This window comes from Chaetura pelagica, unplaced genomic scaffold (genome assembly GCF_000747805.2).
Source record: "Chaetura pelagica isolate M959 unplaced genomic scaffold, ChaPel_1.0 scaffold221, whole genome shotgun sequence".
NCBI classification, from domain to species: domain Eukaryota; kingdom Metazoa; phylum Chordata; class Aves; order Apodiformes; family Apodidae; genus Chaetura; species Chaetura pelagica.
In genome coordinates, this window is record NW_009952533.1 from 11,926,388 (window position 1) to 11,942,690 (window position 16,303).

The 16,303-nt window shown below is 42.2% G+C and overlaps 1 protein-coding gene across 1 annotated transcript in view; it reads right to left on the reverse strand.

The window, feature by feature from the left end:
- Positions 1-15,727, reverse strand: part of EPHA5 (EPH receptor A5) — a 160,913-nt gene extending 145,186 nt beyond the window's left edge. The window contains 2 exon segments of the mRNA XM_010009013.1: positions 5,547-6,210; positions 15,683-15,727. Coding sequence (XP_010007315.1) covers positions 5,547-6,210; positions 15,683-15,727 — 709 coding nt within the window.
- Between the last annotated feature and the right edge of the window lie 576 nt (positions 15,728-16,303).

The following is a 16,303-nucleotide window of genomic DNA, read 5'->3' on the forward strand; positions in this document are numbered from 1 at the left end:
TGTTACAACACAATTTTGATCTGTGGAAAACATTTCCCTGCTCTTGTTAATTATTTCAGCTGCAGAACAAACACCTAAATACATACATGCACACACCTCTCTACAGAATAAAACTCATTATCTCCCCAGCAACAACTGCCTTTTGCTGCAACATAGCATGTAAGTGATTTTCTTTACATTTGAAAAGATAATACACACTATGTGGCCAAAAATTCAGCTATTCTGACACTGGTTGGTTTTGTGCCTAATTAAAATTAACTAGGCACTTCAGCTCATAATTGTATAAACACCTACCATGCTATACTCCCAGACAATTTGGTTTTAATCAGAAAAATGCACAAGAAGTATGAATGATGAGTAAAGAAGTCCCTGGAGAGGAAACTGTGTTTCCAAATCTAGTATTCTCCATATACTGAATATTTCCATCAACATTTTCCTTGCCATGTAATCACCTCCCAGTAGAACAATTAAAAAGAGGTATGGTTTGGGGTTTTTTTATCCTTAGATTTTCCTTGTTTTCCACTCCACCACACAGGTGAAAGCACACTTGCCTAATTCACCTGAACCCCAGCTGGGAACTCTCCCACAAAACAGGCAGGATTTAGCAGTACACTGTCTTTATATCAGTAAGAAGGAGTTAGGAGCAAGAATTCAGTTAACCAGAGGCAGAGAGGCAGGCAATCACATTAGCAGGGGGTGTTGAAGAAAAGTTGCCCCCTTCCTGCTCCTGCATCAGATGCAAAAACAGAAACACTGGCTACTTAGGAGCAGAAGCTCAAGCTCCAAAACAAGGTTACCTGTGCAGCAGCACGTTTCCGTTTCCTCTAAATAAGGGGACAGGGAAAGGAATGGCTGAGCTACAGCCCCGTGTCACCTGAGGAAACCAGATCCAGTGAATTTGTTAAAAACAGGGTTTTTTAAATTGTAGTATCAGCTATATGTTTCATTCACAAGACAAGCCTCTGGGACAGCTGCTGTACAGACACAGAAACACAATAGGCATCAAATGTGGCTCCTTTGCAAGCCCTTAGTTGCTTCCCAACCCTTCACAGACCTTCTGCTACCCACCAGCCAAGGGTCACTCCTTCTGCCTGTATGCTCCTGCACAGCTGCAAAAAAACACAAGTGTAGTTCAAATAGCCTTCCAACAGCTGATCAAGAGGGAGGCAATCACTGCTCTGGGAAAGTGCCTTCAAACATCTGTGCTGATTGCTCCACTCTTGGATGAAGATGAGTTTTGCCCCCAATCAGTCAGCAACAAAATCATCTGAGAACTGATTCAGCACGTAAACTTCTGATCAACATAAGCTAGCTACCTATGTAAATTTGTTTCAATTATGCCAGAATAAAAGACCTGCAAACCCGAGGTTTTCCTGCAGCCTTTGTTTTCTGTAAGAAATTCTCATTTCTCTTGGCAAGAGCTCAGCTGAACTGCAACACAAGTAATGAACAATCAGCAAAAATAAATACTGTTTTGTAAACACATTGAAGTATGTTCAGCAAAGGTGATTAATGGAAGAATAATCAAACAAACATCAATATTTAAGACAGCAGAAGGGCTTGAACATTCTAGAGTTGCTTTACAAAAAAAAACCTAAATACTTCCTCTGGCAGCAATTCCTTTCCAAAACCAGAAATCCATACCCCAACCCATCCCTCCCCTCCAGCCATCAAAGCTCTTCCTCAGGAGAAGGCAAGGGGTGAAGAACGATTTCACAGTTTTTCTCCATTACTTTGTCCACATCTAATATCTGTAATCTTGTCCATACGTTGCACACAGCTAAGACCCTCTGTACCTTCTTATGTCTCCAAGTAGCAGTATGCACCAGTTCGTCAAAAGGAGAGCCTTATGACCTCCTGAACTCATTGCTCATCTTTTCAGCTTGGGTCTCATCCAGTGCAGTTTTTCTCGTTTTTTGTGGTTTTTTTTAAACTCATTTAATTAATCTGTGATTCAGCTCTAAAAGCAACTGAAAAAATACAGACTCTGCGAATCAATTACATCTACAATTACCACCCTGCAGCCTTCCCATCACCAGCAGGACCGCACCACTGCAAGTGTATTTGGGTCTCTTTAGCTTATGTTGTCAACATCCCCTCCTTTACAGTAGCATGGGCTCCAGAGCCTTTAAAGGCCTATACAGGAAGCAACTAAAGTTGAAGTTACAATAAAACCTATGCCAGTGCAGGAAGAAGGAAAGCATAGACCAGGGCAGATAAAACATGGATTGGCCAAACCCCCAGATGGGTGAAGAAAGAAACTTCAGTGGCATTACATCAAGTTTTCCAGCATTTTAGCATCTGACCCTCAACTTCAGTTTAATACTATCCACTAAGGAGGAGACCACTATTAAGAGACTTGAAATTGGCCAGTCAGAATTGAAACTGGGCATTTTCCTCAAAGAACAGTTCAGACAGCATGAGCTGAACCGAGGCAAAGCCAAAAGCTATTGGTCTTTAGTGGCACCAAATCACCACTCTGAAAACCAGCATAGAAATTCACAGAGCAACTGCTTTCATTTCTGTTATTAACTAGTACACCAATTTATTATGGTGAATAATGAACCTTAACACTGGTCCTTCATAAACATCTCCCAAAACAGTCACAATTTACCTCCAGATGTCCCAGAGCAGTCACTGATAAATGGGCCGTGTTGCCAAAGGAGGTGTAAAAATCCAAGTAGTTCAGGTTTTTCACAGTAACTACTGCCTTGCTGCCTATATTAACTGAGAGAGCAAGCATGTTATATATAAGGAGATTAGACCACATCATATTTACAACTTCAGTGTCATCAGCAAGAGCAAATGCTTAACTGGTACTGTCAGTGCCTTTTTCAAACATGAACCCTGCTGACAAGATGATGAATTCAGAACATGATTGCCAATTACTGATCTGTAGGCAGAAGGGATTTCAATAGTTCCTGTATGTTTGTGAGGGTGACTAGGGTTTACATCACTTCTAGTATGGAAGTGAAGTCTGCTCTGCTCAGATGTGAACTAGAACCTTGAGAAATGAATTTTTGCAGGAGAAATCTTAATAAACAAAACCAGGTTTTTAAGGTTGAAAATTATTCCCAAAGCATGGTCATTAATAACATGCTTATGCCCAAGAGAAAGCAAGCAGAGAGGCCACTTGCAAGATGCACTCAAGTGATTCACAAACCAAAGGTCAGAAGTTATTTAGGTGTTTGTCAAAGCTACACCACAGAGAGCCAAGAACATCATTATGTCAGCCAGGAGCATGGAGTGCATTTCCTAAACACCAGTCAGGCTGGGGGTCGAGGGGGGGAGGTGGTGGAGCAAAAAAAGAAAGCATCTCCAAACACACAGGACCTTTCCAGATATTAACCTATGCTGCTTACGGGCTTCAAAGCTTAACTACTTTCTTAGAAAAAAAAAATCTCATCCTTGTAAATATAACAGTAGCCAAACCAGAAAGCATTTTACTCACACCGGATATAAGCATGAACTCCAAACAGCTGAATGCTGAACCTTCTGAATGGCCTAAGGCTCAATGTCTCCTATCGACTTAGCATCTCAGAGCCAGCCAGCAGGGAATGCTTGGCACGAAGACCTGGGTTAAACGTGGGACATCCAAGTGGTGCCCTCAAACAGACTTTGCCGTAGGCAGTCAGATCCCAACATCCCATTGATTTGGTGATCAAATTTAGGGCTTTCCTACAGACGAGAATTACGGGCTTTAACAGCTCTAGAGCAATTAAAGTGATAAACTCCTCCTGAGGGTACGGGCTGTAGGTGAAGTATAAGAGTATTTTATGTGGTTATGCCTTATGACAGAAGTGCAAAGGTACATCATCACAAATCATCTTTATACTTCCAAACTCTGATCACAGTCCTAACCAACACAGTCATAAATTGTGGGACCAGATGCTGTCCTCTCAATTGACTAAGGAAAACAAATTTAAAAAACAACCCACACCCCAAAATGGAAAGTAGAGCCTCAGATCACTAAGGTCTTCTGAAAACACATGCTGCATTAATATCTCAACACTATCAAAGATCCAACCACCCTACAGGTGCAGGAAGATCTTGAAAGATAGTCTCAGGTTTCTAGTTTAAACCACTCCAGCTTTTTTGTTCGTGGGTTCTTTTGTGGTTTTGGTTTTTGTCCGTTTTTGTGATCTTTGAGAGTGCTTTGAGATATCCCATGCAATTCATGCAGTATAGAAGAGCAGGATTTGAAATTGTGTACTAATGGATGCACCCTTTTCCTCCAAAAATTCTAACAGGTGACTGAAGTCAGTGTCTAGACATAGGACCCAATGAAGCAGATCCTTGCTGATCTATCTAACCCACGTTTGTGCTTGGGGTAATGTTGATCTTACCTCCCCTTGTGCAGCATTCAAACATCAAGCCCAAGTCTTCCTCCCTCCTAAATGGGAAAGTTATCTTTATTGGCACAGGAAAAGCAAAACCAAGTCAGATTTTGCTGTACTGATTACATCTGCAGAAAAACGAGACTACCCTAGTCAAAAAGCACACTCCACATACTGTTTTCCAGAGGTTCCTCCAAAAGAAACACACCTACGTTTTCTCTCCAAGTCAACCCTTGAAGAGACTTGAACTATGTACTCTTAAAGGCCACGGTGTGTGACTGAGGACTAAAGGATCAAAGCCACAGTTTGCTTTGGGTATGCACTGATTTGTCCTTTGCACCAACAAATGTCTGGAGTGAGAGGAATAAAAAAATGCAACACCAGCCTCCGATGGAACAGAATTCCTCTGTCTTCCTCACATACTATCAATTACTAAGTGGCTGCAAGTACAAGGCATTTAAGATGGGACTGATGACCAACATATAATAATTTTTCAAAAAGCAAAACTGCACTGAAATCTTCTCTTCTTTCCATTTCTCTTTTATGTCCCAATAGGTTTTAAGTTACTGGTTACATATGTACAATGGAAGGCCAAATTTTATAAACAAGCAAGTAATACAGCAAACCATAAATGAGATTATAACCCTTAAGAATACGTTGCACTTACTTAAGAGTATTTTTTTTTTAGGTCTTGAGCTTCAGATAGCCTACATCTCTTGCACAACCCCCCTCATGATTCCGGAGTCCTATACCAATCAGCAATTCAGGAACCTCTGCCAGCTACTTGTGTGAAAATTCAACCTTCATAAGGAGATTAACATCAAGTGCTCCCTGGATCGGTCCAGAAAAAAGAAGCCAAGCTTCTAAAACTTGCAAGGAAACCCCAACAATGAGAAAAAAATAACATGAACCTATAAATAACAGATAAGATCGCAATCACCCAACAGCACAGTGCTCCAAAGGAAATAGTGGTATGACAGATTATCCTTGTCTACTGTAAGCACCAGAAAGACTTCTACATAGGTGTCAAGTCACACTACATTCAGCCAAGGCCTCTTTCTTCATGCTGCCATGGCCATTCAAAGGGTCCCAGTGAAAGTGAGAACCCAACCCACATCAGCCAGGCATGAAGAACATGGAAGAGAAGAAAGCCAAGACTGCACTTCACCTCAGCAGCTTCAGCACAGCACCCTCCCTGCAGATCCTTACCTTGGCAGGTGTTGTTCTTCTCCTCGTACCCTGCCTTGCACAAGCACTTCCCGATGGGCACCAGCCATTCCCCCTCAGCACTGCAGTGCATCTTCGGCGCCTCCTCAGTCACTGAGTGGTTGACACAGACACCAGACACCTCCAGCAACTGCGAAGAATCCGCTCCTGTGATGGTGTCAGGAAAGTGGGCCAGGTTGCGAATGACTGATGGGCATTTCTTGTAGTACACGCGCACAGAGACCAGGGCGATGCAGGCGCCCACGTCCTGGAAAGCGAGGTAAAATCCCTTTTTTGACAGGGGCCCAACATCTCTCACCTCTGTGTTTAGCTTCATAACTCTGTCACCAAGGTCTAGCTCTGTGAAGCTCTCGTCAGCAGCGATGGTATCGATCTTAATATACTGGTTTTCTTTGATGTTCCTCCCATCTTCATCATCTGATTCGAAATAATACATGTTAAAAGTCTCTTTGCAAGTCCCAAGTCCTCCTGGAAGGCTGTTACAGTCCCTCAGGGTGAATTTGAGCTCAATGAAGATGCGGGATGCCCCTTCATTAGAGATCCAGCTGGTCAGAAGCCAGTTGTTCTGATTCTGTTCCATTACTTTGCATACTTGGTATGTGTGTATTGGAGCGTAGTTTTCGTCCACCTCACCAATTTCTTCCCACTGTATAAAAAGGAAGAGTATTACTTTAAAAAAGTTACAGCTGCCACAAAAATCTTAGCTTTCCCACCTAAGAGCACCTTGGGCTTCAGAGGTTCAGGAGGACTTTTAGGGGGAAATAATGTTTTAGATGTCAACATTTTCTATTCTGGAGGCTTGATACATTCCTGGTAAAGGCAGATAAAACACTCTTTAGAAATATAAAAGGATGCTAGTTAAAACCTTTTGTTTCAGACATTTCAGAAGAAGGAAAACATACTGCTGGGTTTGTCCACTAGTACTTTGTAAGGGAACAAAACAGAAAAGCAGATGGGGCCCTGAGCTGGCCTCTTCCAATACATCCACACATGAGAAGAAAGCTATTTACAATTCATCTGTCCCTGCTCACCCAAGCTCCTTTCTACCACATCCTCAAATCACTGCCCAATGCATGAGGGTGACCACATTTCTCCAAGCTCTTCTCCCCCACCAAACAGCTTGCCAGAAAATCAGCAGAGTGATACATGAAATAAAATGGGCCTTTGATCTCCCCAAGTGTGCTAGTCAGGAGTTCCTACTTGTGTGAAGAGATTACTTCCAATAAAACTTACAGGGCTCTGCAAATCTTGAGCTATTTGAGTGCTACACAGGTTTTTAAGCAATGCTCCAGATAACTTCCTGCAGCTGCTGGTGGGAATTGTAGCAACTGTTTTTTTCATTTTATTTTTGGCCACGCTTTGAAGTGCATCACTTGGAAGAGATGCTTTTTCCTGGTCCAGCACACCACAGTCAGTAGCACCACAAAAGTGTTGACAATACAGACATAAGATCCTCAAAGATAAGGTTGGGAAGTGTGGGTTAGGTGAGTGGACAGTGAGGTGAATTGAGAAGTGGCTGAATGGAAGTGCTCAGAGGGTTGTGGTCACTGGTGCAAAGTCTAGTTGGAGGCCCATAGCTAGTGTATTCCCCAGGGGTCAGTACTGGCTCCAGTCTTTTTACACATGTTCATCAATGACCTGGATGGTGGGACAGAATGTACTTTCAGCAAGTTTGCTGATGATAGAAAACTGGTAGGAGCAGATGATACACCAGAAGGCTGTGCTGCCATTCAGCAAGACCTGTACAGGCTGAAGAGTTGAGCAGAGAGGAATGTAATGAAGTTCAATAATGGCAGATGCAGGGTCCTGCACCTAGGGAAAATAACCCCATGCACCAGTACAGGTTAGGGATTGACCTGCTGGAGAGGAGCTCTGCAGAGAAGAACCTGGGAGTCCTAGTGGACAACAAGGTAACCATGAGCCAGCAATGTGCCCTTGTGGCCAAGACCAATACCATCCTGGGGGTACACTAAGAAGAGTGTGGCCAGCAGGTTGAAGGATGTTATCCTCCCCCTCTGCTCTGCCCTTGTGAGGCTACATAAGGAATGCTGTGCCCAGTTCTGGACTCCCCAGTACAAGATAGACAAGGAGCTACTGGAGAGAGTTGAGCAGAGGGCTACGAAGAGGATTAGGGGACTGGAGCATCTCTCTTATGAGGAAAGGCTGAGAGAGCTTGGTCTGTGTAGCCTGGAGAAGACTCAACTCAGAGGGGAACTTAGCAATGCTTATAAATACCTAAAGGTTGGGTGTCAAGAGGATGGGGTCAGACTCCTTTCAGTGGTGCCTAGAGACAGGATGAGGGGCAGCAGGCAAAAACTGGAGCAGAAAAAGTTCCATCTGAACATGAGGAAAAAATTATTTACTTTGACAGTAACAGAGCACTGAATAAGCTGCCCAGAGAGGCTGTTAAGTCTTTTTCTCTGGAGATATTCAAAACCTGAATGCAATCCTGTGTCACCTGTGCTAGGTGAAGCTACTTTGGCAGGGGGGATTGGACTACCTGATCTCCAGAGGTCCCTTCCAACTCCTGCCATTCTATGATTAATGTTTCCTCTCCGTTTTTCACAACCATAGCATCACCTTAAGAGATTAGATTAACCCACCTGAGTAGAGCAAAGAACTTGAGAGAACAAGAGATGGTTTCAATTTCGTTCCCTTCTGCTTCTGACCTACTCATCTGCAAGGATATAATTCCCAAAGCCTCTTCCACCCTTTGCTCAGCATTGCTGCCCACATTTAGTCACAGGTGCAGACACAGCACAAAGCAAACATACAGAACATAATTTAAAATTGCTCTGGTACAAAGTAACAGCTTAATTCCAAGCAGCCTATCTTCTAAGGCCAAAGGCCTATTTTCTTCACTGGCAATACAGGCCAACCTGAAGTTGAGAGCCTTCTCAAACCAGATGCCATTACTACAGAGGTGACAGGGGAGACACTCCAAGTCAACATAACAATTAAGTTTTTTTAAGGGAAATGCTGTTCTTAAATTTTAAATTAACATGGCAGCAACAAAGGGCATGAAAACATAACCTGATGCTACAGTCCAAAATAAGTTCTAAATACCACCAGCAAAAAAAAGCATTTTGTCTCCTCGCTGATCTGGGATGTGAAAGTGAGGACTTCGGAGTTTTCAGCATGACATGCCCACCACGATAGCCAGAGTGCACGGGCACCACCAGTCTTCTGAGTGAGGAACCTAACCTCAAGATACTTTTGTCATGCTAAGCAGTATTTTAATTTCTAAAACTTTTTTATGTCCCTGGGCTTAAATAGGCCAGAAATGACTGCAATGAAAGCTGGGCAGTTCTGTGCAAGATTCATGCCTTGCTTTAAGGAGAGGCAATTAACAATTACAAATAGTAGAGCCAGAGAGAAAACACAGAGGAAAAGTATGCAAGACAGCACAAATCTGCAGCTAGCTTCTCTATGTTCCAGGAAATTGATTTGGTTTACATACATGAGATTAAAAAGCAGAAAAACACCATTCCTCAACTGCTGTCATTAATTTAAGCACTAAATATGCTGTACATACACATGCTTCCAAGTGGATTAGTTTAACATGACACTACAGAAATGTGAAGTCTTACTTTTACCACAGTGGCAATTTCTCTTTTCATGAAAAGGGAGGGTATCCCTCCACTCTTGTGGACCCAGGCAGAGATCCCTGCTAAATCAGCCTGGGGGACAGGTGAACACATGCCAGGATAGCCCAGGCAAGATGATAATTACTTGAAATCTTTGCTTTTTCTGGTTGAAGTTCAGTGGATCACTTGAAAAATCACACACACCAACTGGCAAATACAGAGATACGGAGAAGTGTTAACCTCCAGCACAAGGTGGATAAAAGCATTTGAGGGCTGGATGTTGCTCAGACGAGTTTTAGCAACTGGGGCTGTGTATGGATTGCCACAAGGTACACGGTGTAGCTCCATACAACATTTAGGGAACATGTAACATGTATTTCTTACAGAGAACTGACATTTGCAGTAACATCATCAGTGGCCGAACTTGAAGGCATATTGAAAAACATGAATTCTCTTGTTTAGCACTTGCCAAATCAATTTTTGAAGACCCAACCATCATGGTCTCCAGAGTTAAAAAGTTAAGCTTCCTCCCATTGCTGCTCCAGGAGCTGCGTTAGTGGGAGCGAGTATAAAGAAAGCTCGTTTGTTCAAAAACTAAACCCAGTGATTCTAACGGTTGCTTTCATGCACTGATAGTACTAAACACCACCGTGTGGAGGAAGGTCCAAACATAAACACATCAACTGATCTGGAGTCTGATCTCAGCTGCAAGAAATGGCACGTGATCAGACATCTCAGGCTTCAGGATGTGCTGCATTTCCAGCACTGCACCCTGGATCACATCACCACCTGCCATTAAACCTAAAGCAATCTCCAGAGAACAGGAGGAAAGGGGGGTAACTAATGAGCAATGGCTGCTTATCTCAATATAATCCTCAGGGGAAAGCCAACCAGATTTTATCAGAATAACCACTATTGTGCAAAATCTCTGCTCTGTCATTTAATCCCACCATCTTCTCTCCTATCTGCATGTCCAAGTGCACCATTTGTTTCTCTTCAGCCAGGTCTGCCTCCCTCCAGAGACTGCAGGCAGCCTGCCACCCTTCTGCTTTTACATCCCTCCATGAGAAGGGGATGGGGGTGAGAGCCCCTGACCCTTCTGCCTGGCCTCAGCTTCCCAATCACTATAGACCTCATGTAAGTATTTTAACCAACAAAGGAATAAACTGAAAACAGGATGAAATGCAGCGTTACTGAAAGAGAAAACTCACCACATTGAAGAGACAGCATCTAGCTGAAAATATTGGCATGAAAAAAATAATCAAGCACAACCGAAAAACTGTAATATTAGAATTCCTTTCTGCAGAACATATTTTTGAGATATAAATCACCTCCATCTGCAGGATTAAAACAAAAATGCAACGATGAATTTGGTGCTAAATGTTTTCTCTAGGTCTTTAATAGCCCTAAGAAGGAAAACACAAATGCATTTCAATGGCCTGTTGTTAAATCATTTATAGAAGACCTATTTCTGAATCAGAAATTTCTAGTAGGCTACTGCTGGTGAGTTAACAGTCATTAAAGACTGCACTCAGCTCCATCAACAGGAAGGATGCAATTCTTGCAGGCTGTCTGCCTATAGAAAGGCCGAAGATATCACACATCTAACAAAAAATATAAGAGCTAAAAAAGCATTCAGTGGATCAGCCTTGAGTTAAATGGAAAATTTTAAAACACATTCACCAGCTGTCTGCTACTCAGGCTTTTTTCTAATCTCCAGGATTCCAGGACTGCAATTTTCTACCACAGCACAGTGAAAGGCTGCTGCCCCAAAAACAAATACTGGCAGTAGAGATGAAAATTTCAGAGCTTTTGTTTATTTGGTTTAGAGGGTGGGTTTGTTTGCTTTTGCAAGGATAATTTTTGTTACTGGTCTTCAGTAGCTCCCTGACTCTCTTTAGCAGCCATTAAAGGTGGTGTGGAAATTTCAAGCCTCTTTTCTGATTTCACATATCCTAGAATTGCTGAAAGACAAATCAGGCATTTAGCAAAATCCTAGAAGTCTTAAGAGGGAAAGGAAGCTCACAAGCATTAAGCAAAGGGGTTCTTAAGACTTACCTGGAACCTTCCTAGCAGGACTCCCTCCACCTCCAAGGATTGTGCAACATTCCTCTATGCCCACTACCTATTTCACAGGCTCTCTTGGCACAGAAGCCTCATCCTCTCCCATTTCATTTTCCACCCCCCCACGTGGAGATCTGCAACATATGCATGCTAATTTAGGTATCTGCTGGCACAAAGACATAAATCTGGAAAAGGATTGATGGATTTTCACCATTTATTTCTTTTTGGGGAGGGGCAAGCCTGGCACAGATCTTAGATCCCAGGCTTTCAATGTGTAGAAACATCTGAGATACTCCACACACTTTGTCCACAGACAGAGAAGGGTAATTTTACCCCCAAATCCTGCTCTCAAAGCCAATACAAGCCCACACTGGTGCACAGGAGAGCATGGCCTCAGGCTATGCAATCCCTATGCCAAGTTTAAAGGGCAGAACTGCTGCCCTTCCAGAAGGGGAGACCAGTTCAGTGTTCAGCTCTGTGCTATTTATCCTGCTTTTCATCCTGGAAATATTTAGGCAGTGTCTTTGTTTTCCTTTTATGCAGGTGCTGTTAAGACCTGGTTGCCAATCAATTGCCTCCAGCTCAGCTCCCGTACACACACTCCCTCCTGCTATTCAACTTCATCTCACAACCTGTTCCTTCCTTCCCTTTGCTGCTGCTCTCTCATCACAAAACCCAAAAACTTGGGATTTTAGTTCTGATTTGTTGGGGTTTTTTTAAGCTGCCTGCCGACTTTCCACCTGCTATCACATTACAAAGTTAAAGCAAATAGGAAGCAGGCACTCTGCACAGTTTCAGTGACTTCAGTGAGGTCATGTAAGGCTAAATCTCTAGTGAAAGCCAGGAAAACACTGCACATCTTTTCTTCTGCACTGCAGACGGTTTGGCAGGGCGGTGTTAGCTGTAAAATAAGGCTGAGTGTGTCACCATCTTCCCTGTTGCAAAACAACATTTACAAACACACAAGTCCCAAAATTCAGCTACTTCAAAGCCTGCCACAGATACTGCCAGTTTTATCAACAAGCTCTGCAATGCATGGCATTGCTCAGATTTTCAGCTCTGGAGCAGTATGAACAAAGGAAGGTCTTTGCTTGTGCTGCAGGTGTTTCAGTCTTCATTAAAAGAGGTTTATGCTTAGTCAAATAACAAGAACACAAATAAAAAGTACCCAAAAGCCATGTTATCTGAAGCTCCCTCTACAGTGACACTGACCTCAAGACTGGCAGGAGCAAGAGAGCTCTGTTTTGAATGCTGGCAGTGGCAAGAGGTACCTGTACAACCTATATGACCAACCGTTGCAGAGTCCAGCAGCACCTGATGGAGCACTTGGGAAGCCTGTTCTCCTTCTCACAGTGAGGGACAATGATGCAAACCACTCTCAAGCAGAAGAAAAATGCAGTAACCTGACACAATGCTGCAAGTCTGCAAGCTTGCTTTTCCTAGTGGAGGAGCAGTTCCACAAGAAGCACAGAGACATGGCAAGCAGCTCAAGATCTACAGAAGAAATGGTGCCCACTACATGCCATCTCCAGACAGAATAGAAGGCAAAATGGCTTTGCCCAGCTCTCTTCCACCACTGTCAGGTTGCCAGATCCTGTTTTACACAGAGCTCTTTAGCAACAATTTTTGGTCCCTGCCCATGGCAGGGAGGTTGGTACTAGATGATCTTTAAGGTCCCTTCCAACCCAAACCATTTTATGATTCTGTGATTTGTGCCAGCAGGACAACTCAGGCTTAAAATTCAAATTCTGCTCCTGGGCAGGATGCTTGCTCATTGGGACAGCCCTGCAGCATCCCCCCTCCTGCACCAACCAGACAGTGGAAGGATGCCAACCACAGCAGCATGTCTTTTTCCAGTAATTCACAGATTTGAAATACAAACAATCAGGAAACCAAAGCAATCTGTGTACTTGGAAATCAGTAAAGGGGAAAAGAGTGATTTTGACAGCCTCCCAACCATGTCTTTACTACCTTCTCTTCCTGAATTTAAACAAAATAGAGGGTAGGAAAAAAATATGAATATTATTCTAGAGTAACTGAAACTAGTTCCTTGAACCTAAAACACTTTCTAAAATTTCAGCTACCAAAACAACAACAAAACCCACTAACTGTTCTTTTCCAACACCAACATCCACTTTTATAAAGCAAAAGGTAAAGCTCAGCCTGGTTTTGGGGGGCAGAGGGTTGGAGCCCATTTTATGGGCAGGAGCCACTGTCAAAAGGAAACTGCAGCGAGTTAAATACAAACAATATTTAACCCAGTGTTTATTAAAACCTTTAAATACCAGAAGCAGTCGTAACTGCCTAGGATCTTACCATTTCCATACATCTGATACTGCCCCCACCCAAAACTCAAGCCTCATTTGGACGGCAGTTTTACAACTGCGACATTTAAACATACCAACATCTATTCCTACTGACAGCAGTTACTAGTCAAGCAAAAAACATAATAGAAAACAGAAACAGGATAGAGAGGATCTGATTAATCTCCCTATTCAGGCAGAAATTTGCTCTAATGAAATTGATTTTAAAAGCCGAGTTTCCAAAGAAGGAATGTAACACTTTCTGGTGGTTTGGCACATTCCCTTCAATTTGTCCAACAAGGAAAATAAATAAAAACAAATAAGAACACATCTTTTGGGCTACTCTTCTCATTTTCCTACTGGTTGCAGTTCTCTGCTGTTTCTTACCAAGCCACCCTGCTCTGGCCACTAAGCTGCACAGTCCAGTTAACACACAGCATCAGAATATCCTGAAGTGCATGTGAGTTTCCTCACTCATTACAAGAGATTTCTCAGCCAGAAGCTAAGGATCATTTTCATAAACTACAATGTAAGTGGGAGAAGTAAATTGCAAAGAGATATGAAGTGAAGTTTAAAGCATCTTTTTAAGACGTGCCACATGTGACTACTGAACTTTTTTCTCCATCTGTATGTTAACCAAACATTCACATACTCCCCGCTATCTCACATGATACTGGCCTAGCAGAAAGCAGATTTAAAAAGTACTTCCATTACCATCTCCTCCCACAAAAAAAAAACCCCGAAACAAACCTGAAAAAGCAAATTCTCACTGTAGCAAAGGAACAGCCAGACATGTGCTTCTGAATGACCGCTTGCAACATATAGGCAGAAAAAGGCAGTAAGAGGAGGAAAAGGACCTTATTCCATGTTAAAGGCTACTCACCACTGCATCAACATTTAACAAGGCTCAATGTCAACTCAATGCCAAGGCTTTATGTACCGTGCCCTGTGACAGAGGGCAGAAGAAGGATTAGCAAAGATGGGGGAATGATTAATGTTTGATCTCCACTCTGAAACAGAACTACACTGGAAATTAGTTGGGTCAATGTTCTAACACCATCATGCTCCGTCCCAGCTCCACTGTTGCCAACATCACACTCCAAAACTCAGTAACTCATCAATGAAATAATGCCAATCAAGGTTTTCACACAGTTATACTGCTCAGAGTTGAGCAAAAATGCCAAATAAGAAAGGCCCACCCTGAAACCTTGAGACTAAGCATGACTGCTCAAGAAGTGCTAGACGTGAAGACATATCAGAAGTCACTTAAGTTACGTACAGAAATTCATAATCACCAGCTCCTGTTGTGTAAAAATACGAATGTTCTACTTGAACAATTATTCAATATTGTTTTATATTTGTAATATACATGTGAAGTTTCCTGCCATGCCTTCTATTTCTGCCACAGGCTGTGCAGGAGACTTCTCAGTAAACTTTCCTTGATGTAATACAATGTAAAAGTTTTGACAATTCCTGGATTGCTCTGCACTACTGACAAGATGAGAAACAATGCAGGTTTCTGTAAGGTTTCAGATAGCATCTCAGAATACAACCAGTAATTTGCTAAACCAAGTCCCACCCAAGCAAGTCTGTAAGAAAAAAGAGCAATTAAAAAAAAAATTATTTGTAGTACATGTGTATGATGAAATACATAATCTGTTCAGAGAACTACACAATTCAAGCTGTTGAAAAATGAAGACACATCAGGACAAAGTCACCTAGACTTTTCAGTGCTGCACACCAAGGTGCAATGTTAAAAAATGAAAATGGGACAGAAATTTCGCTCAGACTTTGATCGTTTCAATGATCAATGAAAGATGTCAGGACCAGAATCCAAATGGAAGGAGGGCCCAGCTGGAGTTTAGTGCAACTGAAATGAAAAGGAGCATCAGCCCCTCTCCAGCATGCCTAATCAGAGACTGCTCTGACCCCTTCCCAGAACAAAGCAACGTGTTATTTGCAAACCCTGCCTCCTCCTACTGAATTTTTTTCCCTTTTAATTTTTTTTAAGGTTTGAAATTCTCTGTACATCTGAATTAAAACATCCATTTCAAACCACAGTCCAGCAATTGAGGGTAAGACAAAGGAGATGAGCATGAAAGAGGCAATGAAGAAACATAATACCATTAAATCACTTTTCACTGCTTAATGTGACACTCATTGCAGAACAATTTAACAAATGCTGTAACAAACAGTGTTGACACCACATGGTTTAGCACTGGAAGACTGACAGTGCCAGATTTTCAGAAGGACACACATTTTAGGATTGTAACCAAATGCTTGGATTTTCAAAGCTTTTGGGATAATGTTTGTGTTACTCATTATCAGATGACACTAGTGGGGTCATGGAATGATTTTCAAAAGTGTCAAGAAAGGAAGTTTTGTTTGTTACCTTAACCTTAATGTCATCCTAATATTTAAATAAAATCTATTTGGAACTTCTGTTTACTGCAATTGGAGTAGCATTAAGCATTTGACTTATTTTTAATGCACTCAACAGTGAAAATCTGCAAAATCAAAACTAAACCCTGCATCTTTATCATTGCCATCGACTACCTGTAATTTCCTGAAAATAAGGAAACATTTTAAACAGATTCCAGTAAGAGGGAGAAATACTTGATCAAAAAGTGTATTTAATGAAAATAAAATGGATCAAGCTTCTCAGGTTTCTAACATTTCAGACAAAGTGATACAATTATCTATGTGCTGTGCTGGCAAAGCCTAACCTCTCAGGCATCTACCCAATTTGACTAGATTATAGACAGCCCATACACCATATCAGGCC